The 17,913-nt window shown below is 46.0% G+C and overlaps 1 protein-coding gene across 8 annotated transcripts in view; it reads left to right on the top strand.

The window, feature by feature from the left end:
• Window positions 1-17,913, top strand: part of STXBP5L (syntaxin binding protein 5L) — a 340,555-nt gene that overhangs the window by 34,243 nt on the left and 288,399 nt on the right. For all 8 annotated transcript variants that reach the window (XM_073576992.1, XM_073576994.1, XM_073576997.1 and 5 more), the window contains exon 2: window positions 17,449-17,546. In XM_073576992.1, coding sequence (XP_073433093.1) covers window positions 17,449-17,546 — 98 coding nt within the window. The remainder of the gene's footprint in view (window positions 1-17,448; window positions 17,547-17,913) is intronic.

The following is a 17,913-nucleotide window of genomic DNA, read 5'->3' on the forward strand; positions in this document are numbered from 1 at the left end:
AGTCTGAATAAATGCGTTTTCAGGACACGCTTAAAATTGTGGGGATTGGGGACTAATCGTATTGACCTGGGAAGTGCATTCCAAAGAATTGGCGCGGCACGTGTAAAGTCTTGGAGACGGGAGTGGGAGGTTCTGACTATTGAGGATGCTAATCTCAGGTCATCAGCAGAACGGAGGGCGCGGGTAGGGTGGTATACTGAAACAAGGGAGGAGATGTAGGGTGGTGCTGAGCCATGGAGGGCTTTGTGAGTGAGGGTAATAAGTTTATACTGAATTCTGGAGTGGATGGGTAGCCAGTGTAATGACTGGCACAAGGTAGAGGCATCGGTGTAACGATTGGTGAGGAATATGATCCTGGCTGCAGCATTCAAGACAGATTGGAGGGGGGAGAGTTTGGTAAGAGGGAGACCGATTAGAAGAGAGTTACAATAGTCGAGACGAGAATGAATAAGAGAAACAGTAAGAGTTTTTGCAGAGTCAAAGGTAAGAAAAGGTCGAACTCTAGAAATGTTTTTGAGGTGCAGATGACAAGAGCGAGCCAGTGATCGAATGTGGGGGGCAAAGGAAAGCTCGGAATCAAGTATGACCCCAAGACAGCGGGCCTGTTGCTGGGGAGTAATAGTGGAACCACACACAGAAATGGCAATGTCGGGTATAGGTACATTAGTAGAGGGAGGAAACACAAGGAGTTCAGTCTTTGACAGGTTCAGTTTCAGATATAGTGAGGACATGATATTAGACACAGCGTTTAGACAATCGCCGGTGTTTTCTAGAAAGGCTGGCGTGATGTCAGGAGAAGAAGCGTATAATTGGGTGTCGTCAGCATAGAGATGGTACTGGAAACCAAGTCTACTGATTGTTTGACCAATAGGGGCAGTGTAAAAGGAGAAGAGGAGGGGACCTAGAACCGATCCTTGGGGGACCCCAACAGTAAGGGGAAGATGAGAGGAGGAGGAACTGGCAAAAGATACAGTAAAGGAGCGGTCGGAGAGATAGGAGGAGAACCAGGAGAGAACGGTATCCTTGAGGCCAATGGAACGGAGCATAGTGAGCAGGAGCTGATGATCCACAGTGTCGAATGCTGCAGAGAGATCCAAGAGAATTAGCATGGAGTAGTGACCATTTGATTTAGCTGTTAGCAGATCATTAGAGACTTTAGTGAGGGCAGTTTCAGTGGAGTGTAAAGAGCGGAAACCGGATTGGAGAGGGTCGAGAAGAGAGTTTTCTGAGAGATAGCGGATAAGACGGGAGTGGACCAGGCGTTCCAGGAGTTTAGAGATGAAGGGAAGATTAGAGACAGGTCTATAGTTAGCGGCACAGTTTTGGTCGAGGGATGGTTTTTTAAGTAGTGGATGTATGATGGCATGCTTAAATGAGAAGGGAAAAATACCAGAAGAGAGAGAGAGGTTAAATATTTTAGTTAGGTGAGGGGTGACAGCAGGGGAAAGGGACTGAAGGAGCTGTGACGGAAATGGGTCACTGGTGCAAGTAGTTGGGCGAGAAGATGCAAGGAGCCTGCTTACTTCTTCTTCTGTGACTGGTTCAAAATCAGAGAGTGAGTTCGATGCAGTGGGGGAGGGAGGACAGTGCATGGTATGAGGGGATTGGGAGATAATTTCCTGTAGGATCTGGTCAATTTTTTCTTTGAAGTAATTGGCCAGATCGTCAGCTCGGAGCTCCGTGGTTGGGGCCTGTACTCTTGGATTGAGTAGAGAATGAAAAGTGTCAAAGAGACGTTTCGGGTTATTGGACAGTGAGGTGATGAGGGTGTTGAAATAGGTTTGTTTGGAGAGGTGAAGGGCAGTGTTGTATGTTCTAAGCATAAACTTAAAATGGATGAAATCTTCGGGTAGATTGGATTTTCTCCACAGACGTTCGGCGCACGGGAGCACCGCTGCAGGAAGCGTGTTTGCACCGTGTGCCAGGGTTGTCGCCGTCTGCGTTGTGGTGTTCTATTTATAGGGGGTGCAAATTCATCCAGGGCACTTTGAAGTGTTTCATTGTAATGCCTCAATGCAGAATCAGGACAGGAGAGGGAGGAGATAGGGGCCAATGAAGACTGCAAGTTCTTCATAAGTTTCTGGGTGTTAATGGCCTGTATGTTTCTATAAGTCTGGACAGTGGGGGTGACCTGAGCAGCATGGCAGTTCTTGATAGAGAATGAAAGAAGATTGTGGTCAGAGAGCGGGAGAGGGTAGTTTGCAAAATCATCCACTGCACAAAGCCGAGAGAAGACCAAGTCGAGGGAATTTCCGTCTTCATGCGTTGGAGAATTAGTAAGCTGCGAAAGGCCAAATGAGGAGGTTAGAGATAAAAGGTGAGTAGCAGATGGTGAGAGGGGAAGAGCAATGGGGATGTTGAAATCACCCATGATGAGGGTAGGGATGTCACAGGAGAGAAAATGTGGAAGCCAAGTGGCAAAATGATCCAGGAACTGATGGGAGGGGCCGGGAGGACGATACACCACCGCCACTCGCATGGAGAAGGGGGTGTAGAGTCTGACGGCATGGACCTCAAAAGAAGGGAAGACAAGTGAGGGTACTTGAGGGATAACCTGAAAGGTACATTTTGGTGATAGGAGCAGACCAATGCCTCCACCAGCTCTATTGTCTGATCTTGGGGTATGAGAGAAGTGAAGCCCCCCGTATGAAAGAGCAGCAGCAGCAGCGGTAGTGTCTGACTGCTGGATCCAGGTTTCAGTAAGAGCCAGGAGGTTAAGAGAATTAGAAAGGAAAAAGTCATGAATGAAGGAGAGTTTGTTACACACTGAGCGAGAATTCCAAAGTGCACAATTAAGAGAGACAGATGGCATGCAGGGAATATTAATCAGATTAGAGGGGTTTCTGAGTGTAGCAGTCGGGAGGTTTGACTTTCTATAACATGGGGGACCAGGGTTGGGAGCAATGTCTCCTGCGACTAGGAGAAGGAGGATAGAAAGAGTGAGCAGATGGTTAAGTGATTTGTGAGAGCGTCTCTGATGTTGAATGGTGGGACTGACTGGATCTGTGCAGTTTAACAACGTGAAAAGAGCATGAGTGCTATACATAGGAGAGGAAAGAAGCGAGGGGCCAATGTGGATGGAGTGTAGAGAGTTAATGCCAGGGCGGTGGATGTGTGTGAATGCAGCGGCCAGGATTAAAATTACACAAATGCATATGGTATATATTTTTTGTACTCCAAATGTACAGGGAGTAGATGTATATAAATGTCTTACCTGTCTCCTGCCCTGTCTAACTGCCATGTTATAACTGCCAGTACTTTGATAAACTGTACTTGGATAAAGTGTGCATAAATGCCCCCTGCATAAATGCTATCCCCAAGTAACATAGTTTTGAAGGCTGAAGACCTTATGTCCATCTAGTTCAGCCTATTTTTAGTGCAGCTGTTCTGCATTGTTGATCCTGGGGAAGGCAAAAAACCCACAGAGTAGAAGCCAATTTTCTCCATAGGGAAAAAAATTCCTTCCCCTAAGCTGGGTCAACCATCTACCTATAATATTCTGTTATTCGTAACCTTCTATACTGTTACTCACAAGAAAAGCCACCATTCCTTTCTTACATTCATTCAGTGAGTTGGCCATCACCACTTCCTCATGAGGAGAATTCCAGAGCCTCACTGCTCTTACCGTGAAGAACCCTCTTCTATGCTGGTGCAGAAATTGTCTTTCCTCCAAGCGAAGAGAATGCCCCCTTGTTCTGGTCACAGTCCTTGGTACAAACAGTTCATTGGAGAGATCTCTGTATTGCCCTCTGATATACTTGTACATATACAGTGGGGAAAAAAAGTATTTAGTCAGTCAGCAATAGTGCAAGTTCCACCACTTAAAAAGATGAGAGGCGTCTGTAATTTACATCATAGGTAGACCTCAACTATGGGAGACAAACTGAGAAAAAAAAATCCATAAAATCACATTGTCTGTTTTGTTTTCATTTTATTTGCATATTATGGTGGAAAATAAGTATTTGGTCAGAAACAAGCAATCAAGATTTCTGGCTCTCACAGACCTGTAACTTCTTCTTTAAGAGTCTCCTCTTTCCTCCACTCATTACCTGTAGTAATGGCACCTGTTTAAACTTGTTATCAGTATAAAAAGACACCTGTGCACACCCTCAAACAGTCTGACTCCAAACTCCACTATGGTGAAGACCAAAGAGCTGTCAAAGGACACCAGAAACAAAATTGTAGCCCTGCACCAGGCTGGGAAGACTGAATCTGCAATAGCCAACCAGCTTGGAGTGAAGAAATCAACTGTGGGAGCAATTAATTAGAAAATGGAAGACATACAAGACCACTGATAATCTCCCTCGATCTGGTGCTCCACGCAAAATCCCACCCCGTGGGGTCAGAATGATCACAAGAACGGTGAGCAAAAATCCCAGAACCACGCGGGGGGACCTAGTGAATGAACTGCAGAGAGCTGGGACCAATGTAACAAGGCCTACCATAAGTAACACACTACGCCACCATGGACTCAGATCCTGCAGTGCCAGACGTGTCCCACTGCTTAAGCCTGTACATGTCCGGGCCCGTCTGAAGTTTGCTAGAGAGCATTTGGATGATCCAGAGGAGTTTTGGGAGAATGTCCTATGGTCTGATGAAACCAAACTGGAACTGTTTGGTAGAAACACAACTTGTCGTGTTTGGAGGAAAAAGAATACTGAGTTGCATCCATCAAACACCATACCTACTGTAAAGCATGGTGGTGGAAACATGCTTTGGGGCTGTTTCTCTGCAAAGGGGCCAGGACGACTGATCCGGGTACATGAAAGAATGAATGGGGCCATGTATCGTGAGATTTTGAGTGCAAACCTCCTTCCATCAGCAAGGGCATTGAAGATGAAACGTGGCTGGGTCTTTCAACATGACATTGATCCAAAGCACACCGCCAGGGCAACGAAGGAGTGGCTTCGTAAGAAGCATTTCAAGGTCCTGGAGTGGCCTAGCCAGTCTCCAGATCTCAACCCTATAGAAAACCTTTGGAGGGAGTTGAAAGTCCGTGTTGCCAAGCGAAAAGCCAAAAACATCACTGCTCTAGAGGAGATCTGCATGGAGGAATGGGCCAACATACCAACAACAGTGTGTGGCAACCTTGTGAAGACTTACAGAAAACGTTTGACCTCTGTCATTGCCAACAAAGGATATATCACAAAGTATTGAAATGAAATTTTGTTTCTGACCAAATACTTATTTTCCACCATAATATGCAAATAAAATGAAAACAAAACAGACAATGTGATTTTCTGGATTTTTTTTTCTCAGTTTGTCTCCCATAGTTGAGGTCTACCTATGATGTAAATTACAGATGCCTCTCATCTTTTTAAGTGGTGGAACTTGCACTATTGCTGACTGACTAAATACTTTTTTTCCCCACTGTATATTAAGTCTCCCCTAAGTCTTCTCTTTTCTAGAGGAAATAGACCTAATTTTGATAACCTTTCTGGGTATTGTAGTGAACCAACTCCATTTATTATTTTAGTAGCCCGCCTTTGAACCCTTTCAAGTTCAGTAATGTCTTTCTTGAGCATCGGCGTCCAAAATTGCACACAATCCTCCAAGTGTGGTCTGACGAGTGATTTGTACAGAGGGAGAATTATGTTTTCATCTCGTGTCCCCAGACCTCTTCTAATGCATCCCATGACCCTATTTGCTTTGGTGGCAGCTGCCTGACACTGGGCACTCCAGTTTAGCTTCTTATTGACTAAGATGCCTAAGTCTTTTTCCATGTCTGATTTCCCCAGCAGTTTCCCATTTAGTAAGTAATTGTAGCATCTGTTTCTCCTTCCCATGTGCATAACCTTACACTTATCTGTGTTAAACCTCATTTGCCATTTTTCAGCCCAATTCTCCAATTTACTCAAATCTGTCTGTAGTTGCAAACTGTCCTCCTTTGTGGTAACTACCTTACATAGTTTTGTCTCATCTGCAAATACTGATATTTTACTGTGTAAGCCATCCACTAGATCATTAATAAATATATTAAACAGTAGGGGGCCCAATACAGACCCCTGTGGTCCCCCACTAGTAACCCTGGCCCAATCTGAGGATGCACCATTAATAACCACTCTTTGTTTCCTATCACTAAGCCAGCTACCTACCCATCTACACACATTTTCCCCTAGCCCAAGCTTTCTCATCTTACTGACCAATCTTTTATGTGGGACAGTGTCAAATGCTTTAGAGAAGTCGAGATAAATGACATCCAATGATTCTCCTTGGTCCATTTGAGAGCTTACATCCTCATAGAAGCTGATCAGGTTAGTCTGACAGGAGCGATCCTTCATAAATCCATGTTGATATGGAGTTAAACATTTATTAACATTGAGATATTCCATAATGGTATCCCTTAGAAAACCTTCAAACATTTTACCCACAGCAGATGTTAAGCTTACCGGCCTATAGTTTACAGGTTCCCTTTTACTCCCCTTTTTGAATATTGGTACCACATTTGCTTGCCGCCAATCAAAAGGAACAGACCCTGATTCTATAGAGTCTTTAAATATAAGGAATAGAGGCCTGTCTATCACATTACTTAACTCCCTTAATACCCGAGGGTGAATGCCATCAGGGCCTGGTGATTTGTCCATTTTCATCTTACTAAGGCGGTCCTGCACTTCTTCCTGGGTTAGGCCGGTAATACTTAATGGGGAGTTTTCATTATCACTCTGCATTTCCCCTGGCAAATCCTTTTCCTGTGTGAACACTGTTGAGAAAAAAGTATTGAAAACCTTTGCTTTTCCCACATCGCTCTCTGTGATTTCACCCTCATTGTTCTTTAAAGGGCCGACACCATCAATTTTAATCTTTTTACTGTTTATATAATTATAGAATAGTTTGGGGTTTGTTTTACTTTCCTTAGCAATGAGCCTCTCAGTTTCCACTTTTGCTAAATGTATTTGTTTTTTTACACATTTTATTTTTTCTCTATAACTTTTTAATGCTTCTTCATTGCCTTCTTGTTTTAGCTTCCTAAATGCCTTGTTCTTGTTCTTTATTGCCCTTTTTACATCCTTATTTAGCCACATTGGTGTTCTCCTGTTCCTAGCCCTTTTATTTCTGTACGGTATGGCTAGCTCGCAGTGGGGGTGTAAAACTGATTTAAATATTTCCCATTTATTTTCTGTGCTCCTATTTTTGAGGACATTGTCCCAATCAATTCGGCGAAGGTCCTCTCTAAGCTGATCAGACTTTGCTTTCCTGAAATTCAGCGTTTTTGTAACCCCCTTCCAGGGCGCCTTACTGAAGGACAAGTGGACTTGTGTTATATTGTGGTCACTGTTCCCTCGGTGCCATCGCCTCGGACTTCTGTTATTCTATCCGGCCTGTGGCTTCACATTAAGTCCAGAAGGGCCGTCCCTCTAGTTGGGCCCTGCACAAGTGGTGACAGATAATTATCCTTGGTCACTGACAGACATTGGTTTCCTTTCTGAGATCCGCAGGTTCCAGGTTCCCAGTCTATGTCGGGGTAGGTGAAGTCCCCCATAATAATCACCTCATTGGGATTTGCTGCTTTGTCTCTTTGTTTCAATAATACATTCTCAGTGGTTTCTGTTATATTTGGTGGCTTATAACAAACCCCTATGAGGATTTTATTACTTTTCCCTCCTTGTATCTCCACCCATAGAGACTCCACCTCTTCGTTTCCCTCTTGTATATCTTCTCTTAGTGTGGACTTTATATATAGATAGACTCCACCCCCTTTCCTTTTTTTACGATCCCTCCTAAACAAATCATATCCTTGCAGGTTGGCCGCCCAGTCATAGCTGTCGTCTAACCATGTCTCAGTTATTCCTACTAGGTCGTATTTCTCCTCATACATTACCAACTCCAGATCTTCAGTCTTATTGGTCAGGCTTCTTGCGTTGGTCAGCATGCAGGAAAGAGGTTTTGCTTCCTTTTTCTTAGCTTCCTTCTGAGTGCCCTGTCTTGGGTCCTCTGTACCACATCTAGTATCCTTGATTAGTTTGTCCTTCTGCTGATATATGATATATGATTATGGTGCTTACCATTGCATGTATGGTTATGAAGCTGCCCGCCTGTTCTTGTATTATCTACATTTTATAACTTGTGAATTAATGCTGGTGATTTTGTATTATGAAATAAAGATATTGATACCTTGGTCTTTTGTGACATATGATTGAGTATTATGAATTTTTTAGGACTCAAAATGACTCTCTGGTCGTCCTCAGTTGCATGATTTAGTATTCTTGAGAGTATCCTTTCAATAGGGAATATGCATCGAATTACCCAACTTTTCCTAAATGTATTTCTGAGATATTGATTGAGCCCTGGCAATCGGTGGTGGTAATAGTCTTGTATTCGCAACCACAGCAATATGAGACAGCGAGAGGTGGGAAGACATTCACTAACATTTCCAGACATGATGAATGTCCAGTGTCTTCACATTTTAGCCAGGTGTCCTCTGTGAGAGCGCTGCGCGGCCATTATTGAGAAATATTCATCAAAATCAATGTAATAAATCAATAAGGAATTATTTCAGCTGCACATAAATCAGGACTAATTAATAACATATTCTTGAATGGTATGGTGCCATAAAAGAAGGAAGTGAGAAGATTGAGGTTATGTGCCCACGTTGCGTTTTAAAACGCACAATGAAAACCGGTCTCCTTCCCAGAAATCGCGCGTTTTTTTCCGCACTATTTCACCTCGATTCTGTTTGCGATTTTGCCGCGATTTTCTCAAGCACTTTCCAAGTGATTTGAAGCATCACTTGGAATGTGATTGACAGGTTGGTCACACTCGTCAAACATAGTGTTTGACAAGTGTGAGCAGCTTTTTATTATTGAGGCCGCCTATGCAGCATCAATAGTAAAAGATAAAATGTTAAAAATGATAAAAAATCGGGGTATATTTACCTTCCGGCGTCCGGCGCTGCCATCCCGGCCTCAGCGTTCCCAGTAATGCCTTGCGAGACCTGTGATGACGTAGTCTCGCGTTGCTATAGCGATCTCATGAGACCGCTAGAGTCACGCGAGACTACGTCATCACTGGACCGTGCCGCAAGGCATTACTGGGAACGCTTAGGCCGGGAATGCAGCGAGGGACGTCGGAAGGTAAATATACCCCGATTTTTTATTTTTTATTCTTTTTTTTACAGGGGTATGGTACCCAGGGCCTGGAGGACAGTCTCCTCTCCTCCACACCGTGGGTACCAACCGCACATGAGACGCTTAGCTTCCTGCATGGTGGGCATAGCCACATGCGGGAAGTAAGCGATTCTCATGCATTCCTATGGGTGCGGATTTGCGGCAATTCTTTGCGATTCCGCACAAAAGAATGATCATGCTGCAATTTTTTCCGCGATGCGATTCCGCCGCGGAAAAAAGCGCAGCATTAGCACAGCATGTGCGGAATGCCATAGGAATGCATAGGGAGTGTTCTGTACACGATTTTTAAATGTTTTCACAGCGTTTTCGCGCCGAAAATCGCGGCAAAAACGCTTAAAAATCGCATCGTGGGCACACAGCCTTAAGTTTAAAACATACGGTATATATTTATAAATAAGTAAAATATGTGATGTAAAAGACAAGACAAAGGGGGAACCTCCAAATGCAGGGAGAGACTGTGCCCAGCACTAGTTCATCAACTTTTTGTGAAGAAGCATCTGCGAAGCGGCGCTCGTCGGGCATGAGGGAGCAGCCCCGGCACACCATCCCCTGTGCACAGTTGTGCGTTATTTTCATCCGCAGCAGCCAGGTAACCTTCTAGTATACTATGCCTCTTCTTTTCTCCCACATTTATCATGGTGGTATATCAATGCTCACGCCCCAGTATTGAATAGCAAACGTTGTCTTGCACTACTGGTGACATAATATAACCGCCTCATTTATTCCTTTAAGGGCATCTAGACGTTTTTTGTACTTCATTCAATTTCTGTACTTGCTGCTATATACTTGCACTGTGCACTTTAGCTATTTAGCTTGTTTATCTATATTCCTTTTTATCAACAGGATTAATTTAGCCATACCTACAACATTGTGCTGATATGTCAACAAGTTGATGAACTAGTGCTGGGCACAGTCTCCCCCTGCATTTGGAGGTTCCCCCTTTGTCTTTTGTCTTTTGCATCACGTATTTTACTTATTTATAAATAACAATATATATGTTTTAAATTTAAATCTTCTCACTTCCTTCTTTTATGGCACCATACCATTGAAGAATATGTTACTAATGTATCACTGAAGTGACTCAGCCAATTTTAAACTAGGACTATGGGAATAAACATAAATCAGGACGTAGCATTTCTGCACCTCGTCAACTTTTCAATTTTTTAGTTATTTGAATGCAAATCTTTCCCTTTAAGTGGCAGTAAATGGATTATTAATATCTGGATGTATGTGTGGTCATGGCAGCTCTTCCCATCTTGACTGCACAGATGACAATGATTCCCATCTGTAGGACAACAGATAATCACACTTGGTTATAAATTGTCTATCCACATATTGCACTGATCCTGAGTTACATCCTGTAGATCTTTTATTATAAAAATGAAAAACATAACAATAATAATAACAGAAATAGCAAGAATATCAACCAGAAAATAATCCGTATACTGAACACTGGTCCGGCCGCTCAATCTCTCCTCTCACACATATTATACATATATGCAGAAAAATAACTAATAATAACTTACACCTCCGACTTCTGGTCCGGCCACCAAAGAAAATAATAACCATAAACAAAAGATAAAGTAAAATCAAACACAAACTATACAAATATATTCAAGACTAAATTAAGCACCCAACACTTAAGCCCTCCATTCCCAACCCTCGCACTGGTCCTGCTGTCATGCCTTAGTCCATGTCCATAGGCCAGATCGGATAGTACCAATTTTTCACCCAAACACCCCAGTGTCCTATAGTCCTACAAGATGAACCCACCTCCTCCCTTTTCCCACCACACAAACTAACACCACCCAAATCTATATCCCTATATACAATATATACAGAAATAAACACTACAATAACCACAAATCACAAAGCTCTACATCACTGTACACTGATTAAAACAGCAGCCCACCACCAGGAAAGGAGATGACCAGACTAGGGCACACTAAAAGAAAAGCCCCTCCAGAGGAGAACAGCCCTACTTGTGCCCAGTCTCTTATACTCCTGAGAGCACACCTTCACCAGGTCACCGAGTATGGTCCTAAAAACAACTTTCACTGGGAGAATTTTCTGTTGCGTCGATAAGCACCGTACGTTCCACATGTCATCACTAAACACTGTGCTAACTAGAAATAAGGCGCTGCAGTCCTGACCACCAAGGTCTCCGAATGCTCCATAGACCCATTCTGCATAAGAGAGTCGGGCCAGCCGAGACCAGCCAATGGAGGCACCCACCCTGTTGTACACCTCTGTATTAAAGGGACAACGAAGCAGGAAATGGTCCACAATGAGCCCAAGGACAGTTCCTGTCCTCAGAGCTTCTACACTTCAGATTGTCTCTCACACACAGTTTCCCATGGAAGCAGCGCCAACCAAGTCCCAAAACTTCTAGGGGATCCAGATAGAATTCAGAAGATGCAAACCCACCCCAAGATTCCGACTGAGTACTAGAGGCCTCTGAAAATGGGTCAACAGGACCCTTTTGTCAGAATTGTGATCTCCCACATTCACAGACCCCACTGGTGATTTACCTTCAGAACCAAGGTAGCATAAGCCGGAAGATGTCCATGAGGTGTGCGAAGATCCATCACTTGCCCTCCTGTCTCCCATTCCTGGAAGATAGGCTGAAACCATCCCCTACAGGAGAATACCCACGGAGGAGCCCTCTCTTTCCAGAGGTTTGCAATATTCATCTTAATGAAGGTATATACAAGGAATACCACAGGGTTGACCATACCCAACCCTCCTAGTCTCCTCGTACAGTAAGGAACCTCCCTCTTGACCAGGTTCAGTCTATTCCCCCATAGCAGTTGAAAGAACAAACTGTAGACCGGAGTCCAGAGAGACTCCGGCAAGATGTACACACTACCCAGATAAATCAGTAAAGGGAGCAGATACTTTTTGATCAGGTTTACCCTTTCCCTTAGGGTCAAAGACCAAACCTTAAATTGGTTCACCTTCTGAGTTTTGATCTCTTGCCTGCGGTCCCAATTTTGTCTGGGTAATCCCTCTGTCCAAATTCGATGCCAAGGACTTTTACAGAGACTTTGGGTCCTGGAGCGGTGTCCGGGAGATCAAAACCAGGATCTCCTCTCAGCCAGAGACTCTCACACTTATCCTGGTTGATCTTGGACCCGGATGCCTCCGAGTAGCGAGCTACCTCTGACATAACCACTCCGCCTCCTCGTGAGAGGAAACAAAAACAGTGACATCATTGGCATATGCCACCACCCTCAGTGGCTTCCGGTGCTTCCCGGTCCATCACGATTTTGGCCAACGGTCCACGCTCCACCCTCCAAAGAAATGGGTCAATCGCAAATAAGTACAGCAGCGGGCTCAAGGAACAACCCTGGCGAACACCAGATCCAACCTCAAACGAGCTGCCAATCCAACCGTTCCAAAGCCTTAAACTCTCTGCCCCACCGTACAAGGTCTATCCCCCCTGGCAGGCCATATCTCAGAAGGACAGACCAGAGGTACTCATGATTAACCAGATCAAATGCTTTTGCCTGGTCCAGGGACAGCATGTACCCCTTCCAGTGACCAGTCCTACCCTGCTCCACCGTCTCCCGGACACCGAGCACAGCACTAAATGTGCTTCGACCTGGAACAGAGCAATGCTGGGCCTCCGAAAGGAGTCGGGGTGCAAATTTCACCAGCCGATTAAACAGCACCTTTGCCAGAACCTTCCTGTCTGCATTGAGAAGCGCTATGGGACGCCAATTCTCAATACACGATGGGTCCTTACCCTTTGGCAATATGATCAGGGCAGACCTCATTGACTTTGGCAGAGTGGCCGAGGAAAGACACTCATTGAATACCTCAGTCAAGAGGGGAACCAAAGCGTCCTTAAAGGCCTTATAAAACTCAGATGTTAAGCCATCTGGATCGGGCGATTTTTTTTTTTTTTTTTTTTTGGGCAAGCCCTTCAATCGCCAACTTAACTTCCTCTTCCCTGATCGTCTCTGTCAAAACTTCAAGAGAGGGGTCTACCCCTGGTTCGGGGACGGCTTCAGCCAAGAAAGCCAACATCTCATCTCAATCAAGATCCCTCTTCCCCAAGAGGTGCGAGTAAAAGGGTCTGACAACCTCCAGGATCCCTGATCTCGATCGCCTCAGGGACCCCGTAATGTTGACCAATCCTGTAACTACTCTACTATTCACTGACATCTTGCAGTTTCTGTAAGGGTCGGGCGAGCGGTACGTCCCGTAATTTCTCTCAAAAACCACTCTTACTTACTACTACAAAGATCCAGTAAGGGTACCTGGCTCTAAAGAAAATCCTCAAAGGACTGTCTTATTTCCGTTTCTTCCAAGAGAGACGAATTGAGCCTCCAAAAACCTCTTCCCATCCGGAGGGTCTCCATAACATTCAGAGAAAGCAAAATTAAACAGTGGTCGGAGAACTCCACCTCAACATCAGACACTGCTGATCTTTTGCCGCTGTGAGGCACCGCTGATCCTTTATATCAGGATCTTGCTGACCAGTGGCGCCAACACAGAATAGGACTTTAGGAGGACTGGAACTTTCAACCCTGAAAACCCCCTCACACTTCCGCCACCTCTCAGCTAAGTGATCAGTGACAACTGTATTCAGGGGCGCCGAGGCTACCGGAGCTGTCCCCAACACTGGGCCGCTCCCCCCTCCCACTGAGGCGCGCACCACAGTATCGTGGCCTGACTGTTTCCCTGCCTCCGGGCCGCCCTCACTGTCCAACCTCTCGGCTGATGCACCTGCTCCTACGTCCTTGCTACTACAAGCAGAGACGGAGCTCTTCGCCTCACTGCCGTGCTCTATACTATCCCCGCGCCTTTGCACCGGATTCACAGCAGAACTCGGGCTGGGCAACGGGGCTTATACAGAGAGCTGACCCTGTAGCCTACTGAGGGGGTACAGGGAGGGGGGCTTCCTGTAGCTTTGGCTTGGTGGTCTTTTCCTCCTTTGGTAAATCATCACCAAGATGGAAATTCTGAAGGCACACTTGGGAGTTACATCCTTTATTATACCCCAGAGTTGCACTCACTATTCTGCTGGTGCAGTCACTATGTACATACATTACATTACTGATCCTTAGTTACATCCTGTATTATACTCCAGAGCTGCACTCACTATTCTGCTGGTGCAGTCACTGTGTACATACATTACATTACTGATCCTGAGTTACATCCTGTATTATACCCCAGAGCTGCACTCACTATTCTGCTGGTCCAGTCACTGGGTACATACATTATTGATCCTGAGTTACATCCTGTATTATACTCCAGAGCTGCACTCACTATTCTGCTGGTGCAGTCACTGTGTACATACATTACATTACTGATCCCGAGTTACATCCTGTATTATACTCCAGAGCTGCACTCACTATTCTGCTGGTGCAGTCACTGTGTACATACATTACATTACTGATCCTGAGTTACATCCTGTATTATACCCCAGAGCTGCACTCACTATTCTGCTGGTGCAGTCACTGTGTACATACATTACATTACTGATCCTGAGTTTCATCTTGTATTATACAGAGTCCCTCTGAGCATATGGAGGGGTCCTGAGTGAGGGGCTTCCTTCTTTGGTGTCCATGAGTCCTATTATGATGGTCCTGGTGTGGTTCCTCAGGTGAACCCTAGAGTCCAGTTATCATGTGTGTTTTCGTCCCTAGTTTGTCGATTAAACATGGAAAATCAGCTCATGTACAAACTGATATCACTCCACACTACTCGGTATGTGTGTGACCACACTGTCTGGAGCGATCACATGCCAATACGTGCTGACATCGCTGTTGTGAACAATGATTGGCGCAGCGGTCACGTGCTTGTATGTACTGGGATCACTGCTGTGGGGGATGATTGGCGCAGTGGGCGCATGCTTTTATGTACTGGCTTTCTGCTGTGAAGAATGATTTTCTCAGCGGTTACATGCTATTACGTGCTGGGATCGCTGTTGTGAAGAATGATTGGCGCAGCGGTCACATGCTTGTATGTACTGGTATCACTGGTGTGGAGGTTAATTGGCACAGTGGTTGCATGCTTATATGTACTGGGGTCACTGCTGTGGAGGATGATTGGCTCAGTGGTCGCATGCTTATGTACTGGCGTCGCTGCTGTGGAGTATGATTGGCGCAGTGGTTGCATGCTTATATGTACTGGGTCGCTGCTGTGGAGGATGATTGGCGCAGTGGTCGCATGCTTATATGTACTGGGGTCACTGCTGTGGAGGATGATTGACGCAGTGGTTGCATGCTTATATGTACTGGGGTCACTGCTGTGGAGGATGATTGGCGCAGTGCTGGCATGCTTATATGTGCTGGAGTCGCTGCTGTGGAGGATGATTAGCGCAGTGGTTGCATGCTTTTATGTACTGGGGTCGCTGCTGTGGAGGATGATTGGCGCAGTGGTTGCATGCTTGTATGTACTGGGGTCACTGCTCTGGAGGATGATTGGCGCAGTGGTTGCATGCTTATATGTACTGGGGTCACTGCTGTGGAGGACGATTAGCGCAGTGGTTGCATGCTTATATGTACTGGGGTCACTGCTGTGGAGGATGATTAGCGCAGTGGTTGCATACTTGTATGTACTGGGGTCACTGCTCTGGAGGATGATTGGCGCAGTGGTTGCATGCTTATATGTACTGGGGTCACTGTTGTGGAGGATGATTGGTGCAGTGGTTGCATGCTTTTATGTACTGGGGTCGCTGCTGTGGAGGATGATTGGCGCAGTGGTCGCATGCTGATATGTACTGGGGTCACTGCTGTGGAGGATGATTGGCGCAGTGGTTGCATGCATTTATGTACTGGGGTAGCTGCTGTGGAGGATGATTGGTGCAGTGGTCGCATGCTTTTATGTACTGGGGTCGCTGCTGTGGAGGATGATTGGCGCAGTGGTCGCATGCTTTTATGTACTGGAGTCACGGCTCTGGAGGATGATTGGCGCAGTGGTTGCATGTTTTTATGTACTGTGGTCACAGCTGTGGAGGATGATTGGCGCAGTGGTTGCATGCTTTTATGTACTGGAGTCGCTGCTGTGGAGGATGATTGGCGCAGTGGTTGCATGTTTTTATGTACTGGAGTCGCTGCTGTGGAGGATGATTGGCGCAGTGGTTGCATGCTTTTATGTACTGGGGTCGCTGCTGTGAAGGATGATTTTCTCAGTGATAACATGTCGATACGTGGTGGTATTGCTGTTGTAAACAATGATTGGCGCAGCGGTCACATGCTTGTATGTACTGGTATCACTGATGTGGAGGATGATTGTCGCAGTGGTTGCATGCTTATATGTACTGGGGTCGCTCCTGTGGAGGATGATTGGCGCAGTGGTTGCATGCTTTTATGTACTGGAGTCGCTGCTGTGGAGGATGATTGGCGCAGTGGTTGCATGCTTTTATGTACTGGGGTAGCTGCTGTGGAGGATGATTGGCGCAGTGGTTGCATGCTTTTATGTACTGGTGTCGCTGCTGTGGAGGATGATTGGTGCAGTGGTTGCATGCTTTTATGTACTGGGGTCGCTGCTGTGGAGGATGATTGGTGCAGTGGTTGCATGCTTTTATGTACTGGGGTCGCTGCTGTGGAGGATGATTGGCGCAGTGGTTGCATGCTGATATGTACTGGGGTAGCTGCTCTGGAGGATGATTGGCGCAGTGGTTGCATGTTTTTATGTACTGGGGTCGCTGCTGTGGAGGATGATTGGCGCAGTGGTTGCATGTTTTTATGTACTGGAGTCGCTGCTGTGGAGGATGATTGGCGCAGTGGTTGCATGCTTATATGTACTGGGGTCGCTGCTGTGGAGGATGATTGGCGCAGTGGTTGCATGCTTGTATGTACTGGGGTCGCTGCTGTGGAGGATGATTGGCGCAGTGGTCGCATGCTGATATGTACTGGGGTAGCTGCTGTGGAGGATGATTGGCGCAGTGGTTGCATGCTTGTATGTACTGGGGTCGCTGCTGTGGAGGATGATTGGCGCAGTGGTTGCATGCTTTTATGTACTGGGGTAGCTGCTGTGGAGGATGATTGGCGCAGTGGTTGCATGCTTTTATGTACTGGAGTCGCTGCTGTGGAGGATGATTGGCGCAGTGGTTGCATGCTTATATGTACTGGGGTCGCTGCTGTGGAGGATGATTTTCTCAGTGATCACATGTCGATACGTGGTGGGATTGCTGTTGTAAACAATGATTGGTGCAGCGGTCACCTGCCGTACCCAGAGGTGACTGTATTCTGCTGCGTGCAGGTGTCGGGGGATTTTCTTTTGATACGGTATTATACCATGATCTGTACCTTCCGAGCCCGGCCTGCGTCTCACCCACTATATGAATGCCTCTTGTCCTGTCTTGCAGACGATGCGACATGGTTTTCCATATCAACCCACGGCTTTAGCATTTGACCCGGTGCAGAAGATTTTGGCGATCGGTACCCGGAGCGGAGGAGTGCGCATGTATCCTTTTACCTGGTGCGTCCCATGTGGAGGTAAGGCTTCTACTACTCAGGATGGTTGTCACAAGGCGTTATGTACACGGTCACTTCTGTGGGCGGGTGGCTGTGATCGGGGTCCTGTATTGCCGGCCGCTGAGCTGATACCCCAGAATTGGACAGATTTGTGGCCCCTTCACCCTCTGGATATGGATATATACTGTATATTTTGCTTTTGCTCAGTCTACGGGCACATTGTGACATTATGGCCTGTATGTCCCACAATGATGATTCACGGATGTGCCCTGCACCACTTGATGGTAGCAATGTGGCTCCTATCACTGCTGTCAGCTGTTTTCTCCATGACCCCCATATACTGGTGAGCATCGGCG

The sequence above is a fragment of the Dendrobates tinctorius genome, unplaced genomic scaffold, assembly GCF_039654945.1.
Source record: "Dendrobates tinctorius isolate UK_male_01 unplaced genomic scaffold, ASM3965494v1 ptg000054l, whole genome shotgun sequence".
In the NCBI taxonomy this organism is placed as follows: Eukaryota; Metazoa; Chordata; class Amphibia; order Anura; family Dendrobatidae; genus Dendrobates; species Dendrobates tinctorius.